Source organism: Grampus griseus (genome assembly GCF_964374135.1).
Source record: "Grampus griseus genome assembly, chromosome: 1".
Taxonomy (NCBI): Eukaryota; Metazoa; Chordata; class Mammalia; order Artiodactyla; family Delphinidae; genus Grampus; species Grampus griseus.
The window spans coordinates 109,071,846-109,095,921 of NC_139017.1; the positions used below are offsets into that span (position 1 = coordinate 109,071,846).

A 24,076-nucleotide genomic window follows, 5' to 3' on the forward strand; every position below is an offset into this window, starting at 1 on the left:
TTCGAGAATTAAGCTATACAGACCTCATTTCTATACCTATGAGCTAGGACCAAACTTCACTAGCCCTGGCATTCAAGGCCTCATTTCCCCCCAGGAAAGCCCCTAAAATACGCTGCATATTTCACTTATAAACTTTAAATGCTTGAAACATAATGTGGAAGATTGAGGGCATTTGGAAATCTTAAATTCAACCCATAACCCTGGAGCAATCTTTGCCACTTCTGAAAGCCCATGTAGCACTTCTCAAAACATATATATAGCGTTTGAAGCAAATAGAAAAATAATTTCTAGCCTAGTGAACATCTAGAGTTTCATACCCAAAGGACTAAATTAAGGCAAATGCTTGTAAATTCCATTCAGTGTAATAAACGAGGTCTTTGTGTTCTCTTGTCAAAAATTGGTGGTGAATTCTCACTTTTGTTCTTTGGACTGGTTGGCTGTTTTGCTTTAGAATTTCTCTGAATCCGAATGTGCTTTGAGTAGAATTTCATGCATTCCCCCTTTGGACCACATTTTTTCATTAATAATAGGAAGTTGTGAAGGAATCATGGGATGAGGACATTTTCATCAGTCTAACTCTCTTTGGATCGGCACGCTATCTGGATGCCATTGATATTTTAAGCAGAACTGATCTAACCAGTCATACTTTCTGCTGGGCCGTAACCTCTTCGTCAATTTGTATCTCCAGATTATCTTTGACAATAAAGCTCACAGTGGCAAAATCAAAATCTACTTTGACAGTGACGCTAACATCGAGGAATGTAAAGACTTGAACATCTCCGGATCTAGTAAGTATGTTATATGCTTGCCCATGGTGGATTATGGAAGATTTTTGTCACTTCATTTTAGGATTTAGGGTCTATAAATGGTTTATTTGGAGGATGATAAGAATAAAGGGCTCCAAAAAACCACATTTTGAGCATTCGCTTCTGTTAAGCATACCCCGAAGCTTTGCATTTTTGTTCAGTTCAGCAAATGTTGATTACAGACCTTGTAGGAGAGGTCGTGTGGCCCAGCGGTTAAGAGCAGTTTCTGGAGCCAGACTACCTGGGTTCAAGTTTTGGTTCTGTTTCCTGTACCTGTGATCTTGGACACATGGCTTACCCTCTCTGTCTCAGGGTCCTTCTCCGCAAAATGAAGGTAATAATAGTACTTACCTTCCAGCATGTCGAGTATTAAATGAGTATGTAAAGCAGAGCGCTGAGAACAACAGTTGGCACACAGTATTTGTAGGCGCTCTGGAAAAGAAAGAAAACGCTTTCGTGAGGGGCACTGGCATGCTTATAAAATCTCTAGCGTGTCCTGACTAGGAGTAAGTGGTGGAGGCACAGAAGATATGAGCATCAAGAAAGCAAAGGTTGGGCTTCCCTGGTGGCGCAGTGGTTGAGAGTCCGCCTGCCGATGCAGGGGACCCGGGATCGTGCCCGGGTCTGGGAAGATCCTACGTGCCGCGGAGCGGCTGGGCCCGTGAGCCATGGCCGCTGAGCCTGCGCGTCCGGAGCCTGTGCTCCGCAACGGGAGGGGCCACAGCAGTGAGAGGCCCGCGTACCGCAAAAAAAAAAAAAAAAAAAAAAAGAAAGCAAAGGTTCGTTTTGACGGGGACAGAGTGAGACATAGAGTCCAGCAATGCTTCTTGGAGAAGGTATGATTTGATCTGAGCCTGTGACAGTGGAGTGGGATCAAGGCCTTCAGAGCCCAGAGAGCAGCCTGGACAAACCTGCGTCATTTACTCAGTCATTACTCAGGAAATACCTCCTGATCCACAGACTAAAGTGGGCTACTCAGACCCCATTCTCACTGCGGGGGTTGGGATGATGTTAATGATGGGTGATCAGTATTCTTTCATTTCCAAGTTTTGTTTAACTGAACCTGCCTTTGACCAGATTATCAGAACAAAATAAAATGTAAAATACCTGGGATTCCTAACTATTTTATATTAGTTTTAAATTAGACTCAATTTGTGGCCTGTTGCTTTTCGGTTGCCTAATATGTCCTGATGATTTTGAAGTTTTGGCTTCTTTTTGTTTTTTTTTTCTTGGTACGCGGGCCTCTCACTGTTGTGGCCTCTCCCACTGCGGAGCACAGGCTCCGGATGCGCAGGCTCAGCGGCCATGGCTCACGGGCCCAGCCGCTCCGTGGCATGTGGGATTTTTCCTGATCTGGGCACGAACCTGTGTCCCCTGCATCGGCAGGCGGACTCTCAACCACTGCACCACCAGGGAAGCCCCCTGAAGTTTTGTCTCTTTAGTCCCATTAGCTGACTCCAGCCTCTCATCAGAGTACACAGTTTTAGTTTCTGTTTAAAAGTGGGTATTCTTCCGCAGCAGACACACTCTCCCCAGCAGAAACGCGCAAGTCAGACACGTGTCTTCCAAGTCCGAGTGTAGGCTGCAGCCATTTTATGTGATAAAAGCTAACCCTTGTCAAATAGGAAATGTGGTTTGGTATAGTCATTTGACCAAATAAGTTAGTCAGTCAAACACGTTTGCCAGGACAAGGTTTCCTTCCTCTCCACGGGCGTCCTTATAATATTGGGGGAGCTGTCCTCGCCTTTGCTCAGAAGAGAGGCGCTCTGGCTCCCTCCTGTGGCCAGTGAGGAGAAACACAATCTCACAGCTAGAAGCACTGACATTTATATATGCTTCTCCCAGGGCTGCGCCATCACTAGGAGAGCACAAATTTAAGATGATGTGACAAGTCTTAAAAAGCTGAAGTTTGGAAACCAGCTTAGGAAATGGACTTTTTTTTTTCTTGTATAGGAAGCTGTCTGATGGATTGATTGCCCTGGTTCTGGGGAAGTAGAACAAAGGCAAGGGTGACGGCTGGGGGGATCCTTGTGCTATTTGCAAAACATTCTGAGGTGTATTCACATCCATGTGCTGACCTTGAAGCTTCTCTCTCCTTCTTGTCATTACCTATGTTATCTCAAGCGGAAATATAAGGGAGTGCGCATTTTTACATACAAACTTCAAGTTGCCTTTTCTGACTTCTAATACCCATGCCCAGTGTGCCACTAATCTTCACATTAACTTGATTTTATAAATGTAGCCATTTGGGCATGGGAGCTGGAGGAGGTATGTCCTGATGGACAGAACTCCCCGCTGATGGGTGATGTAAACGTATGTCCCAGGGAAATGGGGTTTAGTAAGTGTGGGAAGCCCTGGTTAGGGTCACACAGGCGGCAGTGGTGGTGTGTGTGGGACTTCTCAGGCCCCTGGAAGGACTGGGTGGGGTAGGATTTTCTTAACCACATTTCCAGAGGCATCTCTCTGGACTAGTGTTATACAAACCCAGGTTTAGGAACTGTTCCTGTGAGAATAACATAATTTCAGTAGAAGAAGAAAGCAATTATGATGTTTATAAGATAACTTTTTGTAGCCACATCAAACTAGTCTTCTCAATAAATCAAATTGAAACAATACAATACTGATTTCTCTGTTAGGAGGGACGGTTTATCTTCCTAGTTCTGGGCCTCAGTTTTCCCATCTGTAAATAAGGCCCAATTCAAGTAATCTTAGAAATTTTGTTCTAGTCATAGGTCAGAAAGGAAGGTACTCGAGGCTGTTCTTGCATTTTTTTAAGATTGCGGTCCCATCTTCCCAAGAACTGCCCCTCTTCCCTCTGCCTCATTCCATGGCTCCTCCCCCCAAAAATGGTCTTGGGTTTTGGTCAGGTTGTTTTCCTACCTACCCATTAGATGGTATTTCCAGATAACTTAAACTTGTGAAGGATAAAACGGCCAAAGGTGGAGGTAAGCGCTCCGTACGAGGCACTGACAAGCACTCAACAGGGATTGTTTGACCTGATTTCCTGACAGCGCGTGAAGCTGGTACAGCTATGCTCCCCTTTGGTACCCGAGGCATCTGAAGCTTAGCAAGGCTAAATAACTCGCTCAGTGAATTACATTTCCTTGCTGGTCATGCTCCTAACCCACTTAGGGTTAGGATGAGCTGCCCTCAGACACCCGGGCCGCTGTTATTGCTAAATCCGTGGACACACTCCCATCTTTCTCTTAAATGCCTTCTCTGCGGAGGTGTCGCTGTGGAACACCCTGACTTTAGACTCTCCTGAAGGTTGCCTGTCCCCAGCGCTGCTTCCTTCTCCCCTGGCCTTTCGCCATCTGGTTCCTGAGTGCATCTCCTCTCCTAATTCCCCCGCCTTCCCATCCTTCCTAGTGTGCATTCTGCTCTGTCATCTCTCTGACTGGCTGTGTCCACACCCATGTTTTCAACTGCCAGCAAGTTGTCCGCTCTTGTCATGAATGTCCAGACTGAGCTCAGTTGACCCCAGACGGAAAGGAGTCATTCTTGGTCAGTCCTTCCTTACTCCCTAAGTCCCATTAAAGACCAGGTCGAGTCTCTCTTCTTCATCTTTCGCCACTTTGTGCCTCATCTTTGTGTGCCTTCTCTGCCTCTGACTTCGCTCAGACCTTCACGAGTTCTGACTGAGATTATTCAGTGGTCTTCCTGTGCTCTGCTGGGGTCTCTGCACTTACCTGTAAGCGTACTGAAGCATTATGGGGACACACATAAGCACAGGCACTGTCATGCTGAATAAAACACACCCGGTCCCTGCCTCCCAGAGCCAATCATGTCCGGGAGGAGATGGACATTGAATGATATGATAACCACTGAGTTTGCTGTTCTTGTGTGCATGGGGCTGCTCCAAGTGCTTTCATGTGTGAACTTATTTAAGCCTCACGACAGCCCTATAATATAGGTATTCTTTTCATTCTACCCATTTTTTGGATGAGGAAACTGAGGCAACTTCCCCAAGGCTCCACAGCTTCTGAGTGCAGGCTGGAGATTCAGACCCAGGTCTCAGGCTCCAGAGACTGTGTCCTTTTTCATTTCACACTGTCTCTGTGCTCCTTGCTGTGCTGTCTTTGAAAACACAACTATAAGCTCAGTGACCATCAAGCAGAGGGGAGTAAATGGAGATGTAGGTGTGTATACTTATGGGCAGGGCTACGATAGGGTATTGGGGGGAGGGCTGGTGGGGATGGGAATTTAGAGAATTGTCCTGTGCTGTTGTGGGGAGGAAGATACTCAGTCTGAAACCCAAGGCTGAATAATCCCCATGTGTGATGGGGAGGGGTGCTGTTCCAGGCAGAGGGATCAGCATGTGCGAAGTCCCTGAGGCAAGAAAGAGAGAGAGGAGAGAGGGAGGGAGAGAGCTCCAGCACCTGGTAGGAGCAGGGAAGGAGGAAGAGAGTGGCCTCAGGGTGGGGAAGCTGGGGGCCGGGAGAAGGCAGCAGGCGGCAGCTGATGAGACCACAGCGGGTGAGCAGGGGCCGGGCAGGGGAGAGCCGTGGTTGGGATTTGGGACAATACCATGAAGTCTGAGAGAAGCGAAGGTTAGTTTCATCTTCTTCCAGTGCCTTCCCTGTGTTACTGTGTTCCAAGGCAAAAATCTGATTACTACTCTCCTTACTTTCATTCTGAGAAGTGATTTTTTCCCACATGCAGAAAAAGCGTATTGAATTGGCACTCTTTGCTGGGAAAGTACAGAGTAAGGTTGAGAAGCAGAAATGGGGATTCTGAGTGGTGGGACTTTAAAACGTGTGTTCCCCCATTAATGGAGGACTTGATGTTTGTTTTTATGTGAAAGAACTCAGAGTATGTCAGTAGTTTTGCCTCTTTTGAATGGAGCCCAAATGGACCGCCTTCTACTGAATTCCACTCTAGAGTAAATATTTATGAATACACTTTAGTACATCTCTTAAGAATTTATATGTTTTTAAATGTATAACTCGACATCAGGGAATGATTACCTTGTTTGTGAACCTCTGAATGAGTGCAGCGTGATTTGTTTCTGATGCGTTTATCATTTGATCTTATTTTCCAGCTGCCATCTTGTTTGTAAATTATTCCCAAGTAAGGTGTGTTTGACATTTGAATTCTGTTTTCGTTTCTCAGTTCAGAAAAATACTCAGTATGTCCTGGTGTTCGATGCATTTGTCATTGTGATTTGCTTGGCATCTCTTATTCTGTGCACAAGATCCATTGTTCTGGGTCTAAGGTTACGAAAGGTAAGTGTGTGTCGGAATTTCCTCCCTCCCTTCCTGACCTCCCCCTGCAGTTTGTCCAAACAGTGGGGCCTTGACATTGGGTCATCCTGCCCTTTCTGGGGCCCTTGACTGAACTGGATTCCTTTGAGTGACTGTCCCGCTATGAGGCATTATCAACCTGGGGTGTAGAGAGTGCGTCAAAGCTCCCGGCATGTCAGGTGGAATCAGACGATCATAACTGCTTAAGCCTGAGCTAATAAGCACAGATGCACAGTGGTGAATGGTCAAGCTTTTGAATGCTTCTAGAATAAATGAGACCCTTTTAAATTCAGGAGTGATCTTAAGAACAGAGTAATAACATGGGTGGGTTTCATCTTTTGTCTTCAAATCAGAGTTCATTCTGACAGGGAGGCATGGTAAATGGGTTCTAATGAAGCATAAAAGACTTTATTCTATTATTTAAACTAGTTTAAAAATTCTTCCCTGAGTTTCATTTTACCTTTTTACCCTTTGGGGCTCTTGTGAATGTCTACTCTAGCTCACCACAAATCTTATTCTGGTGTGTGGCATGTACGTAAATACAGACTGGGGTCAGTGGACATAGGAAGTCATCAGAACACCATATGTAGAGGAAAGCCCTATTTTTCCAGGGCTTGGCCTGTGTCGACTTGTTTTGTAAATATCCACTTCTCTTAGCCACCCTCCCGCACCCCACAAGCCGCTTGACATTCTGAATCCAAAGCCGGGGTCTGGGTTCTGCCGATGCGAGGGTGGCACTTTGGGAGCACACGCTCGGGGGCCGGACTGCCTACACTCAAGTCCTGGCTTGGCCGCCCCATGTCTCAGTTGCCTCCTCTGGAAAGAAGTGTCCATGGTGCCTAGTTTGTAGGGTTGTCGCCTGGTTGAATGCGTTGAAAATATGTGAAGTGTTTGGAATGTTCTCTGTGTTAGCTATTTCAACAAGAGTCTGTTGGAGGGAGAGCACAGCATTGCGTGTTTGAGTCACTTAATTAACTGGCATGCTCACCTCTAGCCGGGGTGGATGGTGGAGGAAGGTGTGGGCTGTAATCTCCACCCTCCAAGTGAGGATCCATCGCATTGGAAAAGGCAATGCCGTGTCTTTGGACAGGCGAGAGCACTGTTTCGCGCTTTTCTCCTTCCAGAGGGCGGTGTGGTTTGTAAGAAATGCTTTTTAAAATGTTTGCCGCAGAGATTCTTAAGTTTCTTCCTGGAGAAGTACAAGCGATGCGTGTGTAACGCCGACCAATGGGAGTTCATCAACAGATGGTATATCCTGGTGATTGTCAGCGACCTAATGTCGATAATCGGATCCATATTAAAAATGGAAATTAAAGCCAAGGTAAGCGGCAGCCCATGGTAAACCTTCTTTCTGTTCTTCTGGATGGTCTCAAATACGGTAAGATATGCAGTGCCTCCTCCGACTTGGTTTCTCATGAAGGGAAAATGAAGAAGCGGCTGTTCTGTGGAAGGTGATACTCCTGTGAATAGCCTCTAGGAAAGTTGACAGCATCTTCAGAATAGGAACTGAAGTTGGAGAAGACTGGTGGTTTGGGCGGGCTTTGTTTTTGTTTAAGTTGCAAAAGCAGCAGCTGGCCCCTGAACCCATCGCGTCAAGAGCCGAGGTGCCCATCCATGAGTGATGGGGGCTCTGCTGGGTGGCGCAAGGGCAGGAATATTTGAGTGCCTCTAGGCGCCTGGCTCTTTGGGTAACTTAGTCGATGTAGTCTCCTGAGTCTTGACTTCTCTCCTCCGTGCTCTGCCGTCAGCTAGCAAATCTTACCAGCTTTCCCTCCTGACCTCGAGGTACCTCCGTCTTGTCCAGCCTGACTGCTTCGGCTTCCTTCAGGCCGTCTTCCTCTCTGACCTCGATCGCTGCAGCTGCCTCCTTGCCTTCCCTTCCCGCCCTCGCTCTCCCTGACCCTTCAGTGCCGCCCCTCTGGCCCGTCTTGCGAGCTCTCAGCACTGGGCCCTGTTCAGCCTCTCTCCGTTTGCTTGCAAGACTCCCCTAGCCTGTCCTCCAGGCCCAGCACTGCTCAGGGGTCACGCCCTCGGGAAGCCCTCCATGACAAGCCCGGCATTGTGTCACTGCACACAGCGTATTGTATTAGAATTACGCTTGTGTGTGCGTCTCCTCAGTTAGAGTCCTTGAGAGCAGGAACTGTTGGCAAATCACGCTGGAGCGTTCTTTCAAAGGTAGCTGAAAGGTATTGTTTGATATTTAACAGACACCATTAGTTTATGTGCTTTAGTGCCTAGGTCAGTGGTAAATGCAATTTCTATTTCAGGATACTATTTGACTAAGAATTCAGTTCAACCAATCTTAATACTAAAAGGAAATGAGGAACACATTTGGAATTTGTGCTCTGTATTATTTCCTTCTTCAGTGTGAAAACTCTCAGAATCACTGTAGAGAGGCAGGCGGTCCCTTCTTGTCAGTTTAGAGCGAGATTCATAAGCTGAGTGGAGTAGAATATTTTACTCATGCCTGTTTTTTTCATTCCCTAGAATCTCACAAATTACGATCTGTGCAGCATTTTGCTTGGAACATCTACGCTCTTTGTCTGGGTCGGCGTCATCAGATACTTGGGTTACTTCCAAGCATATAATGTAAGGATGTGGCTGTTGGGTAGCACCACTGGGGTTGAGGTCCATTTCTTTGGGCTCTAGTAGCTACTTTTTAATTCCCCCCCATTGTGCTGATTTTTTTCAGGTGCTCATTTTAACAATGCAAGCCTCACTGCCAAAAGTTCTTCGCTTCTGCGCATGTGCCGGTATGATCTATCTGGGTTACACCTTCTGCGGCTGGATTGTCTTAGGACCATATCATGACAAGGTGTGTAGCCTCATTCTTCCTTCTACACGTGAAGCACTTGAGACCCTTAAATGTGGGTTTCCAGCACTGACCTTCATCCCACTTTTCTCCAGCACATAACCTGGACGTCAGTAAGCATGTATCTTTGCATCGGTTTTCTTTTTCTTTCCCTTTTCCGGATATTGAAGTGGCTTCGAGATATTGAAACAAGAACTGCAGGGAACCAGAAAGCGCATTTCCTGGTTGTCTGGGTCTGGCTTAAGGGGTCACATATGAACCCAGCCTGTCACCAAGTAAGAAGTGTTTGGACGTGAGATCACTGTAATAAAAATGAACATTAAATGAGGAAAAGTATTACAAAATCTTTCTAATTCAAAGTATTAAGGTTTTCATCCAAGTTAACTGAGGAGACTGGAGGAGGATAAAGACTGGCCAGAATGACCATGTTAGGTTTATGATTAAAATGATAACACATCTTGCCTTTGCAGGTGGTTTTGATTTCAGTGTCCTCTTAGTGCCTTATTAAAGGTCAGTATCTGAATTCTAAACTATTGCTGGACTTCAGTCAGTATCATAAGCTCAAGGACATCAAAGTTATGTTCAGCTGTTCTTGTTTTAAAATGATAAATTTGATTCAAAGATACAGCAGGAAATGAAACGAGGTAGGCCTTGTTTTCAAACCAAAAAAAGTAAAAGCAATGACTGCATCTCACAGTTTTTCTTCCATGGGCCTCTGGCAGTCGGAACAACAGAAACAACAAAAATAAAACTAATAGCAGCTAACACTTGATGCTATACTAAGCATTTCTCTCTTCTCTCTCATTTAATCTCGTCGATAGCCCAGAGTACTGTTATCTTGGCTTAGGTGCTCTACCAGGAGAGAAGTAAAAATATAATGATGCTGGTATAACAGCTCAGCCTTAAGTTTTGACCTTGGTCGTTGCATTAAACAAAACACAGTCAAATCTAGTTTACAAACTCTTCACAAAAATCGAGCAGTCCACAAAACTCAAACGTTCGGTATTGTCCTACTAAAATAAATCTCAGTAACTTGGCATCCACCCAGGCTTGCTCCTCTTTAAGTGTTTCATTTAATATGGCCAAAGAGAATTACCGTTTTCCTATCTGAGAAACGGTATAATCAACAAAGTGCTAATCTCTGGGTTACTAGTAAATCTTGGTAATCTTATTGCTTTCCAGTTCCATTCCACTGCTTTAAAGGTGACTCATGAGTAAAAATTGTTCTTCGATGTTATCTCTCTGATCCGGAGAACTGTCTTAGTGCCCAGGAAAATGTACATTTTTCTTCCTCGCTTCTTTTATGGTCTGGCTGCTTTGCCACATTTTTGCCACTAGAGAGCAGTGTTGCGCCACGCGGCATAAATACTGAGCCTCCGAGGCCCGTGAATCAAGCGGTCCTATCTCCGCTGCCCTCCGCCTTCCCTACGCCATCATTATTTTGGAGGGTGCTCAGAAAATGTTGCTTGAATTTCACTAAACTAGCTACCATTCTGAAGTGCTGTGTGCTAGGTAGATATGGTGCCCATGTTCTTTACCTCCCTTGCTAGGTTAACCCTTCCGGTAGCCCTGTGGAGAAATATCCTTTGACAGAAAATAGCGATCTTAATATGTTAATTTTCCTGAGGTTGTATAGTTAGTGAATGGCAGAGATAGGACGCACACCCAGGTCTGCCTGACCCTAATACACATGCTTTGAGCAATACCCCGTAGGGCTTTTCTTCTTTTCTTGGTATTATCTAAAACAGACCATTACAAGAGAGCATTCAGTCTGACTCAAGAGTAGATCAGCCGTGAGAGGAAAGCCAAGTAATCAGTCTTATTTCTTTGCATCAAGGTTACCTTGTGAACAATGATGTTGTTTGCTTTGTGAGTCTGACTGCATTTTCATATGTTCAGTTCTGTTCGAGCCATGTCTATCCTTTTAAGTTTTCTAGTAGTCACATTAAAAAAAATTTTTAAAGAAACAAATGAAATTGATTTTCATTATGTATTTTATTTAACCCAATATGTTTAAAATATTACTTCAGCCTGTATGCAATATAAAACATTGAGATATTTTACATTCCTTGTTTTAGGTACTTAGTCTTTGAGATGTGGTGTGTATTTTATCCCGACAGCATATCTCACTTTGGACCGGCTGCGCATCAGATGCTCCGTAGGCACCTGTAGCTGGTGGCTGCCATATTGGACGTTTCACCTCTTGACTTGTGTCTCTTACTTAATGCCAGCCTTTCACCTCTCCCCCCGAGGAGTAGAGAGATAAGAACTGTATCTCTGGGGCTGTCTAGCAGGTCTGTTGATGGCTTCCGTCTCCCAGCTCTAGCCAGGCTGATATATTGCGGAAATGGAGTTGAGTTAATTCAGTGAATGCACTAGTCAGTAGCATGAGAAAACCTTCAGTCTGGATCTGGACTTATGTGCTTTTCTTCTCTGTGTTACTTCTTCTTTGAGTCTGAAGTTAGAAATGTTTACTGCCCCTGCACGTCCCTCTCCAAATTAACCCAACTTGTCGGAACTTTCAGGTTCTGCCAGTCAGTCAGTATCTGTTGAATCAGAAGACCTTCAGGATTGCCTGGAGCCTTGAAAAACAGCACCATGAGCATTTTCTAGAATTTCTAGAACCACAGCTAGCTTGGGTGTGGAAGCTAACTCTTTCTTTAAAAAAACAAACAAAAAACTCTAAAGAGGAGGTATCAGGAAAACTAGAATTTCACCCTGCTGTTTATATGGCAGCAGGAATCTCACATTTCAGCTTTGAATTTTCTGGTTAGACATCGGATTTCAATGGTTCAACTGAAAGAGTATAAAAATACAAGAAGTGTCCCACCAATGTTGACTCCAGCACTAATGGGTGTTGGCACAGCGCCCTTTCAAAATGTCTGGGCACGGCGGGCTGGAGACTGTTGATGTTTAATAATTCAAGATGAGGGAAGGAGGAACATTACTCTCATGTGGCTTTGACGTTTCCCCGAGGACTTTCCGAGGAATAAACCATTGTCTTGCGTTCATTGTCCCCATTTTACAGATGAGAAGGCAAAGCACTGAAAAATCGTTGGACTTGGCTGCTGCCCTCGGTAAAAGTTCAGCAGCACCCGTGTTACATTTGTGCTCTCAAGGCCTCTGCTTTTAGCCAAGCACCTCTCTTATTCGAAACAACTATTAGCTGGTTAAAACGTTTTATCTGAATGCTGCATGAGGTTCTTAGCACCAGCTCTTGAAGCAGATTTTTATGTCCTTCTCTGACATAAGCCATTGCAGGTTATGTTTTCATTCAAATGAAAGTTCTTTTTGGCTCAACTGCAAAATTATCATTTGTGGAACAAATGCTTGGGTTCTCACTATGTTCCTCTGGAACCTGGGAGGACCCTTTATGGAGATATTCATTTAATATTTATTAAATGTCTACTATGCACCAAACACTGTCGGGTTCTTCTAGCCCAGGTTCTTGGAGGGCAGGGACCATGGATTATTGCTCTTTGTATTGCCCGTGTTGAGTGTGGTGCATAGAGCATGGTAAGGACTCAGCAAGTTTGCTGAGTGAACCAGAAACAGAGACACAACAGTATCTGCTTTCCAAGGACTTACAAGCTTGTAAGAACCAAAAAACAATTTCCTATGAATGCAGTCCTTCTAGACCAGAAGCACATTAGGACCTTATTTCTCCTTACCTTGGGTATTTTTTTTAGTCTCTAATTTTTTTTTATTGAAGTATAGTTGATTACAGTGTTTCAGGTGTACAGCAAAGTGATTCAGTTACACACACACACACACGTATTCTTTTTCAGATTCTTTTCCATTATACATTATTATAAGATATTGAATATAGTTCTCTGTGCTATACAGTAGGTCCTTATTGTTTATCTGGTTTATATATAGTAGCATGTATCTGTTAATTCCAAATTTCTAATTTCTCCCCCCCGCCCAGCCTTTCCCCTTTGGTAACCATAAGTTTGTTTTCTGTGTCTGTGAATCTGTTTCTGTTTTGTAAATAAGTTCATTTGTATCATATTTTAGATTCCACATATAAGTGATATCATATAGTATTTGTCTTTCTCTGTCTGACTTACTTCACTTAGTATGATAATCTCTAGGTCTATTCATGTTGCTGCACATGGCATGATTTCATTCTTTTTGATGGCTGAGTAATATTCCATTGTATATATGTACATCTTCTTTATCCATTCATCTGTCAATGGACACTTAGGTTGCTTCCATGTCCTGGCTATTGTAAATAGAGCTGCTATGAACATTGGAGTGCACGTATCTTTTCGAATTAGAGTTTTCTCGGGATATATGCCCAGTAGTGGGATTGCTGGATCATATGGTAACTCTATTTTTAGTTTTTTAAGGAATCTCCATACTGTTCTCCACCTTGGGTATTTTAAAAGCTGATTTCTACTATGGATTTTGGCCACTGGAACTGGCTCACAGCCACTTCTTGTGGGACGAAATGATAGAGTATGTTCCAATGACTTACCTTATTGGGTCTCTGTTTAACTTTTTGGTGGGTTAAAATAAATCTCACATGCCCAGAGAAGAGGGAGCTGGATAACATTAATGCTGAGATGGATTTTGTGTCTAGACTGATTCTAAGTAACTACACAGGAAACTAAGGGATGAATTTGCTTTGTGCCCACCAACTTGCAATTCTGGAACCCGAAACACAGACTTGTAGGGGTTCTTGACACTACAGAAAGGAATTGGCCAGATTCCAAAAGAAACTCTGAGAAATATGAATGATTAATGGTGCTGTCAGAGTTGTAATTGACGTCCATAGAAACCAACTTGAATTTCATTGTCTTAAGGCTAGTGGTGGGGATGGAAACTATTTAGTCTGGGAGCTGGCTGTCTTACTGGTAAATTACCTGCATATTAATAAGTGATTTGCTCAGATGGATGTTCCCTCCAGATCTCTGTAGAGAGCGACTTTAGTACTGCTGTTCAGAGAGACCATGGGCACGATTCTTGTTTGGGGTACATTTATGTACCCTCCCTTGGTTACAGACTTTACCCCAAGCATCCAGCCATGGAGCAGGGAGGGTAGGACCTGGTGTTTGCTTGTTGGTTGGGGTACAGAGAAGCGTGTAGAGAACAATCAGAAGATCAACCAGTAGTTTCCTCTGTGGTTCTTCCTGACACAGAGAGCAGACTAGAGCTGCCAGGGCAGTCTGTCTTGATGCAGACTTTGAAATGGCCCTTCACCGTTGGCTTCATCGGACACAGACAACAACGAACATACCAGATGAAGAGGATAAATCCCATGATTTAAAGACGGAGAAGATGGCTGGGTGTTGTGAGAGAAGGGGGCACACACAGGATGTTAATACTGCCATGAAGGGATGGAATGAGGCCACACAAAGGAGGAACCTTACTCCAAACTTCTTGGTTTGGATTTCTGCTTTGCCTCCACACTTTGAATATTGTTAAGCAAGAGACATGACCTTGAAGGCTATATTCTCTGAAGTTTAGATTTTACTGCAGCTTGGACTGGAAGCTGAAGAGGCTGAAGTAAAGAAGGCTTCCTTGGAGGTTTCTGTAATAAGTATGTAAGTGTTGACATCAGAGTGGAGTAGAAAGAGTGGGTCAGAGAAACATCATAGGAACGGACAGACCTTATTAGATTGTAGAGCAGGGAAGATAAATGGATTCAACGTACAGTATTTTGTTTTATAAATTCATTTATTTATTTATTTTTGGCTGTGTTTGATCTTTATTGCTGCGTGCAGGCTTTCTATAGTTGCAGCGAGCGAGGGCTACTCTTTTTTTTAACATCTTTATTGGAGTATAATTGCTTTACAATGGTGTGTTAGTTTCTGCTTTATAACAAAGTGAATCAGCTATACATATGCATGTATCCCCATATCTGCTGCCTCTTGTGTCTCCTTTCCACTCCCTCCCTCCCACCCCTCTAGGTGGTCACAAAGCACCGAGCTGATCTCCCTGTGCTATGCAGCTGCTTCCCACTAGCTATCTGTTTTACATTTGGTAGTGTGTATAAGTCCATGCCAGCGGTGGCTACTCTTCATTGCAGTGCGCAGGCTTCTCATTGTGGTGGCTTCTCTTGTTGCAGAGCACGGGCTCTAGGCACACGGGCTTCAGTAGTTGTGGCTCATGGGCTCTAGAGCGCAGGCTCAGTAGTTGTGGCACACGGGCTTGGTTGTTCCACGGCATGTGGGATCTTCTCGGACCAAGGCTTGAACCCGTGTCCCCTGCATTAGCAGGCGGATTCTTAACCACTGTGCCACCAGGGAAGTCCCTTTTTTTTTTTTTTTTATGGAGTAGAACGAGTGGGTCAGAGAAGCATCATAGGAATAGACAGACCTTATTGGATTGTAGAGCAGCGAAGATAAATGGATTCAACACACAGTTTTGTGTTTTTTAAATTGAAATATAGTTGGTTTGCAATATTGTGTTAATCTCTGCTGTACAGCAAAGTGATTCAGTTATACATATATATATATATATATATATATACATTCTTTTTTCAATATTCTTTTCCACTATGGTTTATCACAGCATAATGAATATAGTTCTCTGTGCTATATAGTAGGACCTTGTTGTTTATCCATTCTCTATATAGTAGCTTACATCTGCTAACCCAAACCTCCTACTCCATCCCTCCCCCTTGGCACAACCACAAGTCTTTTCTCTATGTCCATGAGTCTGCTTCGTAGATAGGTTCCTTTGTGTCATAGTCTAGATTCCACATATAAGCGACACACAGTTTTAAGCACTTGATTATTTTGGAGTAATTTTTCTTTGGGAGGAGACTGGAATCACTGACAGAAATAGGGAAATTTGGAAGGACAGCACGTTTTCTGGGTTCAGGTGGTAGGAGGTTTTATTGTGTTGCATGTGAACTAGCATGTGCACGACTGCCAACTGGAAATGTCCCAGAGACATTCATGAGGGACTTGGCTGCCCCCAAAGCCACACTTACTGACTTGATGGATGTATAGGCCCCCACCACTGAGGACAGAATTGGTTCCCAACTCTACAGTAACTTGTTGCATCTGCATTTCTGAAAACTATATTGCCTTTTGCCTATTAAGTCATTATCATTCTTTACATAGAAGTTTTTCGCATTCATCTAATATTTAACCCTCTGACCCCAGAGATGTTCATTCATTAAGCACCTGCTGTTTGCTTTTAGTCGATGTGGCAGTCATTTGTCAACCACGTAAGCCAGAAGGGGGCTGAGGGATTCCGGGGACATTCCACACCGGCCCCTGCTCAGCTCTGCCCCTCAGGGCTGTCACGTGTTCAGTCAGCCTCCAGCTAACTACCTCATGTCACCGCTTCTACCTGGCCCCTCAAACTCGCCTCGTCTAGAACTGAGTCCAGCAGAGATCCCTCCCCCGCCCCCTTCTGGACTTACTTTCTCTCCAGTTTCCTCCTCAGTTTCCTGTGGATTCCTTGCAGTCCTGGGCCCCTGCACTCACTCTCACTGGCATCCAGGCCCTGGGCTGTTCTCATTCTAGGAGATCTTCACAAGCCGTGGTTACCATTTAGAAACCCAGATTAGATACTGTCCCTTGTCTTTTTGTTGTTGTTGTTCTGGAATTTATTTTTATTTTTTATTTTTTTAACATCTTTATTACAGTATAAGTGCTTTACAATGGTGTGTTAGTTGCTGCTTTATAACAAAGTGAATCAGTTATACATATACATATGTCCCCATATCTCTTCCCTCTTGCGTCTCCCTCCCTCCCACCCTCCCTAACCCACCCCTCTAGGTGGTCACAAAACACCCAGCTGATCTCCCTGTGCTATGCGGCTGCTTCCCACCAGCTATCTATTTTACGTTTGGTAGCGTATATATGTCCATGCCACTCTCTCACATTGTCCCATCTTACCCTTCCCCCTCCCCGTACCCTCAAGTCCATTCTCTAGTAGGTCTGTGTCTTTATTCCCATCTTGCCCCTCGATTTTTCATGACCTTTTTGTTTTTGTTTTTTTTAGATTCCATATATATGTGTTAGCATACGGTATTAGGTTTTCTCTTTCTGACTTACTTCATTCTGTATGACAGACTCTAGGTCCATCCACCTCACTACAAATAACTCAGTTTCGTTCCTTTTTATAGCTGAGTAATATTCCATTGTATATATGTGCCACATCTTCTTTATCCATTCATCTGTTGATGGACACTTAGGTTGCTTCCATGTCCTGGCTATTGTAAATAGAGCTGCAATGAACATTTTGGTACATGACTCTTTTTGAATTGTGGTTTTCTCAGGGTATATGCCCAGTAGTGGGGTTGCTGGGTCGTATGGTAGTTCTATTTGTCGTCTTTTAAGGAACCTCCGTACTGTTCTCCATAGTGGCTGTATCAATTTACATTCCCACCAACAGTGCAAGAGGGTTCCCTTTTCTCCACACCCTCTCCAGCATTTATTGTTTGTAGATTTTTTGATGATGGCCATTCTGAACGGTGTGAGGTGATTTCTCAGTGTAGTTTTGATTTGCATTTCTCTAATGATTCATGATGTTGAGAATTCTTTCATGTGTCTGTTGGCAATCTGTATATCTTATGAGAAATGTCTGTTTAGGTCTTCTGCCCATTTTTGGATTCGGTTGTTTGCTTTTTCAATGTTGAGCTGCATGTGCTGCTTGTAAATTTTGGAGGTTAATCCTTTGTCAGTTGCTTCATTGCAAATATTTTCTCACATTCTGTGGGCTGTCTTTTCATCTTATTTATGGTTTCCTTTGCTGTGCAAAAGCTTTTCAGTTTCATTAGGTCCCATTTGTTTATTTTTGTTTTTATTTCCATTTCTCTAGGAGGTGGGTCAAAGAGGATCTTGCTGTGATTTATGTCATAGAGTGTTCTGCCTATGTTTTCCTCTAACAGTTTGATAGTTTCTGGCCTTACATTTAGGTCTTTAATCCATTTTGAGCTTATTTTTGTGTATGGTGTTAGGGAGTGATCTAATCTCATACTTTTACATGTACCTGTCCAGTTTTCCCAGCACCACTTATTGAAGAGGCTGTCCTTTCTCCACTGTACATTCCTGCCTCCTTTATCAAAGATAAGGTGACCATATGTGTGTGGGTTTATCTCTGGGCTTTCTATGCTGTTCCATTGATCTATCTTTCTGTTTTTGTGCCAGTACCATACTGTCTTGATTACTGTAGCTTTGTAGTATAGTCTGAAGTCAGGGAGCCTGATTTCCTCCAGCTCCGTTTTTCATTCTCGAGATTGCTTTGGCTCTTCGGGATCTTTTGTGTTTCCATACAAATTGTGAAATTTTTTGTTCTAGTTCTGTGAAAAACGCCAGTGGTAGTTTGATAGGGATTGCACTGAATCTGTAGATTGCTTTGGGTAGTAGAGTCATTTTCACAATGTTGATTCTTCCAATCCAAGAACATGGTATATCTCTCCATCTATTTGTATCATCTTTAATTTCTTTCATCAGTGTCTTATAATTTTCTGCATACAGGTCTTTTGTCATCTTAGGTAGGTTTATTCCTAGATATTTTATTCTTTTTGTTGCAATGGTAAATGGGAGTGTTTTCTTGATTTCACTTTCAGATTTTTCATCCTTAGTGTATAGGAATGCCAGAGATTTCTGTGCATTAATTTTGTACCCTGCTACTTTACCAAATTCATTGATTAGCTCTAGTAGTTTTCTGGTAGCATCTTTAGGATTCTCTATGTATAGTATCATGTCATCTGCAAACAGTGACAGCTTTACTTCTTCTTTTCCGATTTGGATTCCTTTTATTTCCTTTTCTTCTCTGATTGCTGTGGCTAAAACTTCCAAAACTATGTTGAATAAGAGTGGTGAGAGTGGGCAACCTTGTATTGTTCCTGATCTTAGTGGAAATGCTTTCAGTTTTTCAGCATTGAGGATGATGTTGGCTGTGGGCTTGTCATATATGGCCTTTATTATGTTGAGGAAAGTTCCCTCTATGCCTATTTTCTGCAGGGTTTTTATCATAAATCGGTGTTGAATTTTGTCAAAAGCTTTCTCTGCATCTATTGAGATGATCATATGGTTTTTCTCCTTCAATTTGTTAATATGGTTTATCACATTGAGAGATTTGCGTATATTGAAGAATCCTTGCATTCCTGGAATAAACCCCACTTTATCATGGTATATGATCCTTTTAATATGCTGTTGGATTCTGTTTGCTAGTATTTTGTTGAGGATTTTTGCATCTATGTTCATCAGTGATATAGGCCTGTAGTTTTCTTTCTTTGTGACATCCTTGTCTGGTTTTGGTATCAAGGTGATGGTGGCCTCGTAGAAGGAATTTGGGAGTGTTCCTCCCTCTGCTATATTTTGGAAGAGTTTGAGAAGGATAGGTGTTAGCTCTTCTCTAAATGTTTGATAGAATTCGCCTGTGAAGCCCTCTGGTCCTGGGCTTTTGTTTGTTGGAAGATTTTGAATCACAGTTTCAATTTCAGTGCTTGTGTTTGGTCTGTTCATATTTTCTATTTCTTCCTGGTTCAGTCTTGGAAGGTTGTGCATTTCTAAAAATGTGTCCATTTCTTTCAGGTTGTCCATTTTGTTGGCACACAGTTGCTTGTAGTGATCTCTGATGATCCTTTGTATTTCTGCAGTGTCAGTTGTTACTTCTCCTTTTTCATTTCTAATTCTATTGATTTGAGTCTTCTCCCTTTTTTTCTTGATGAGTCTGGCTAATGGTTTAACAATTTTGTTTATCCTCTCAAAGAACCAGCTTTTAGTTTTATTGATCTTTGCTATCGTTTCCTTCATTTCTTTTTCATTTATTTCTGATCTGATCTTTATGATTTCTTTCCTTCCGCTAACTTTGGGGCTTTTTTGTTCTTCTTTCTCTAATTGCTTTAGGTGTAAGGTTAGGTTGTTTATTTGTGATGTTTCTTGTTTCTTAAGATGGGATTGTGTCGCTATAAGTTTCCCTCTTAAAACTACTTTTGCTGCATCCCATAGGTTTTGGGTCGTCATGTTTTCATTGTCATATGTTTCTAGGTATTTTTTGATTTCCTCTTTGATTTCTTCAGTGAACTCTTGGTTATTAAGTAGTGTGTTGTTTGGCCTCCATGTGTTTTTGTTTTTAACAGACTTTTTCCTGTAATTGATATCTAGTCTCATAGCGTTGTGGTCAGAAAAGATACTTGATACGATTTCAATTTTCTTAAATTTACCAAGGCTTGATGTGTGACCCAAGATATGATCTATCCTGGAGAATGTTCCATGAGCACTTGAGAAGAATCTGTATTCTGTTGTTTTTGGTGGAATGTCCTATAAATATCAATTAAGTCCATCCTGTTTAATGTATCATTTAAAGCTTGTGTTTCCTTATTTTCATCTTGGATGATCTGTCCGTTGGTGAAAGTGGGGTGTTAAAGTCCCCTACTATGATTGTGTTACTGTTGATTTCCCCTTTTATGACTGTTAGTATTTGCCTTATGTATTGAGTTGCTCCTATGTTGGGTGCCTAAATATTTACAATTGTTATATCTTCCTGTTGGATTGATCCCTTGATCACTATGTAGTGTCCTTCTTTGTCTCTTGTAATAGTCTTTGTTTTAAAGTCTATTTTGTCTGATATTAGAATTGCTACTCCAGCCTTCTTTTGATTTCCATTTGCATGGAATATCTTTTTCAATCCCCTCACTTTCAGTCTATATGTGTCCCTAGGTCTGAAGTGGGTCTCTGGTAGACAGCATATATATGGGTCTTGTTTTTGTATCCATTCAGCCAATCTATGTCTTTTGGTTGGAGCATTTAATCCATTTACATTTAAGGTAATTATCCATATGTCTGTTCCTATTACCATTTTCTTAATTGTTTGGGGTTTGTTATTGTAGGTCTTTTCCTTCTCTTGTGTTTCCTGCCTAGAGAAGTTCCTTTAGCATTTGTTGTAAAGCTGGTTTGATGGTGCTGAATTCTCTTAACTTTTGCTTGTCTGTAAAGGTTTCAATTTCTCCATCAGATATAAATGAGATCCTTGCTGGGTAGAGTAATCTTGGTTGTAGGTTTTTCTCCTTCATCACTTTAAATATGTCCTGTGACTCCCTTCTGGCTTGCAGAGTTTCTGCTGAAAGATCAGCTGTTAACTTTATGGGGATTCCCTTATGAGTAATTTGTTGTTTTTTTCTTGCTGCTTTTTTTTTTTTTTTTTTTTTTTTTTTGCGGTACGCGGGCCTCTCACTGTTGTGGCCTCTCCTGTTGCAGAGAACAGGCTGCGGACGCGCAGGCTCAGCGGCCATGGCCCACAGGCCCAGCCGCTCCGCGGCCTGCAGGATCTTCCCCGACCGGGGCATGAACCCGTGTCCCCTGCATCGGCAGGCGGACTCTCAACCACTGTGCCACCAGGGAAGCCCTCCCTTGCTGCTTTTAATATTTGTTCTTTGTATTTAATTTTTGATAGTTTGATTAATATGTCTCTTGGCGTGTTTCTCCTTGGATTTATCCTGTATGGGACTCTCTGTTCTTCCTGGACTTGATTAACTATTTCCTTTCCCATATTAGGGAAGTTTTCCACTTTAATCTCCTCAAATATTTTCTCAGTCCCTTTCTTTTTCTCTTCTTCTTCTGGGAACCCTATAATTCGAATGTTGGTGCATTTAATGTTGTCCCAGAGGTCTCTGAGACTGTCCTCAATTCTTTTCATTCTTTTTTCTGCTCTGCAGTAGTTATTTCCACGATTTTATTTTCCAGGTCACTTATCCGTTCTTCTGCCTCAGTTATTCTGCTATTGATCCCTTGTAGAGAATTTTTAATTTCATTTATTGTATTGTTCATCCCTGTTTGTTTGCTCTTTATTCTTCTAGGTCCTTGTTAAATGTTTCTTGTGTTTTCTCCATTCTATTTCCAAGATTTTGGATCATCTTTACTATCATTACTCTGAATTCTTTTTCAGGTAGACTGCCTATTTCCTCTTCATTTGTTAGGTCTGGTGGGTTTTTATCTTGCTCCTTCATCTGCTCTGTGTTTCTCTGTCTTCTCATTTTGCTTAACTTGCTGTGTTAGGCGTCTCCTTTTCGCAGGCTGCAGGTTCGTAGTTCCCATTGTTTTTGGTGTCTGTCCCCAGTGGCTAAGGTTGGTTCAGTGGGTTGTGTAGGCTTCCTGGTACAGGGGACTGGTGCCTGTGTTCTGGTGGATGAGGCTGGATCTTGTCTTTCTGTTGGGCAGGTCCACGTCTGGTGGTGTGTTTTGGGGTGTCTGTGGCCTTATTATGATTTTAGGCAGCCTCTCTGCTAATGGGTGGGGCTGTGTTCCTGTCTCGCTAGTTGTTTGGCATAGGGTGTCCAGCACTGTAGCTTGCTGATCGTTGAGTGGAGCTGGGTCTTGGCGTTGAGATGGAGATCTCTGGGAGATTTTTGCCATTTGATATTACGTGGAGCTGGGAGGTCTCTTGTGGACCAGTGTCCTGAACTTGGCTCTCCCACCTCAGTGGCACAGCCTTGATGCCTGGCTGGAGCACCAAGAGCCTGTCCTCCACATGGCTCAGAATAAAAAGGAGGAAAAAAAGAAAGAAAGAAAGAAGATAAAATAAAATAAAATAAAGTAATTAAAATAAAATATAAAACATAATTATTAAGAAAAAAATTTTAAGTAATAAAAGAAAGAAGAAAAACAAATGGACAGACAGAACCCTAGGACAAATGGTAAAACTAAAGCTATACAGACAAAATCACACACAGAAGCATACACATACACACTCACAAAAAGAGAAAATGGGAAATATATATATATATATATATATATCGTTGCCCCCAAAGTCCACCTCCTCAGTTTGGGATGATTCGTTGTCTATTCAGGTATTCCACAGATGCAGGGTACATCAAGTTGATTGTGGAGATTTAATCCGCTGCTCCTGAGGCTTCTGGGAGAAATTTCCATTTCTCTTCTATGTTCGCACAGCTCCCGGGGTTCAGCTTTGGATTTGACCCCGCCTCTGCATGTAGTTCACCTGAGGGCGTCTGTTCTTCGCTCAGACAGGACAGGGTTAAAGGAGCAGCTGATTCGGGAAAGCCTGCAACTAGAGAAAGCCTGCATGCATCAACGAAGACCCAACGCAGCCAAAAAAAAACGTTAATTGCTTAGACCCAGTAATAGGAAAAAAACATTATGCTAAGAAACGTGCATTGCATTGTTCTTTATAATAGCAAACATGATTGGCATGTCCAGTGAAAGGGAAATAGTTAAATTTGACATTTCCAAGGAGTGGTTCCATTATCTAACAAATGCTAAATATGAATAACATAAGACTATGTTAAATAGAAAAGAAAGAAGAATCTGGATCAAGAATTGTTAGATGATATGACCACAAATATATAAAAAGTGCAAAGGAAAAAAACTGAGGGAAGTGTCAAGAGATGATCTTTGTGAGTGTGGAGGAAAGTTTTGAGTAACGCTTTCCTACGCGTGGTATTCCAGATTCCCTAAAGTGAATGTTAATAACAATGGCAGCAACAACTTCAACAAAACCAGCTAACTAGATATTTCTCTGCTTCTTTGGCTAATATGTCTCAAAAGCTACTTTTGGTCTCCCCCGCAGTTTGAAAATCTGAACACAGTTGCTGAGTGTTTGTTTTCTCTGGTCAACGGTGATGACATGTATGCGACCTTTGCTCACATCCAGCAGAAGAGCCTCCTGGTGTGGCTGTTCAGTCGCCTGTATTTATATTCCTTCATCAGTCTTTTCATATATATGATTCTCAGCCTTTTCATTGCAATTATTACAGATTCTTATGACACCATTAAGGTAAGCAGTTATTATTTCCTGCCAAAAAACGATTGCAAATTCTGTATAGATTAGAACATGGGAAAATACTATAATATTTTGCTTACTTAAAATACTGTAGTTTTACTTAGATTTTGAGGTTTTGTAGAAAAGAAACTTTTTAGATGCTGGAGGTTAATTTAAATATGCATTTAGGACATTGTCCCTGGTGCCTAGTGGATTGGTTTGGAGGTGTGGTGGGAAAGAGAAAGGAAATGGGTAAAGATGGGCTGAGTTTGGTAAATCAAGTAGTTGGGCTGTCGGTCTTGGCACTGACAGGTGTACCTGCCTATCCCGGAACTTAGACTTTGAGTAGTAAGTCTCAGTGATAAGGGGTGACCGTCATCCTGACAAGTGTCCAGATATTGGCATACCTCATACACTGGATGCCGCTCGTGTGGTGCAGGTTTCCTTTACATTTTAAAAGCTAAGCCTTTTGTGGCTGTTTAGCCTCCTGCCTTCCTAAGCCACCTGGTGGGTTGTGTGTCCTT

The 24,076-nt window shown here is 42.6% G+C and overlaps 1 protein-coding gene across 1 annotated transcript in view; it reads left to right on the forward strand.

Moving 5' to 3' along the window:
* Nucleotides 1–24,076, forward strand: part of MCOLN2 (mucolipin TRP cation channel 2) — a 61,023-nt gene that overhangs the window by 32,778 nt on the left and 4,169 nt on the right. The window contains exons 7-12 of the mRNA XM_082657455.1: nt 689–788; nt 5,919–6,031; nt 7,221–7,370; nt 8,537–8,638; nt 8,742–8,864; nt 23,361–23,567. Of these exons, the coding sequence (XP_082513581.1) occupies nt 689–788; nt 5,919–6,031; nt 7,221–7,370; nt 8,537–8,638; nt 8,742–8,864; nt 23,361–23,567 (795 nt within the window). The remainder of the gene's footprint in view (nt 1–688; nt 789–5,918; nt 6,032–7,220; nt 7,371–8,536; nt 8,639–8,741; nt 8,865–23,360; nt 23,568–24,076) is intronic.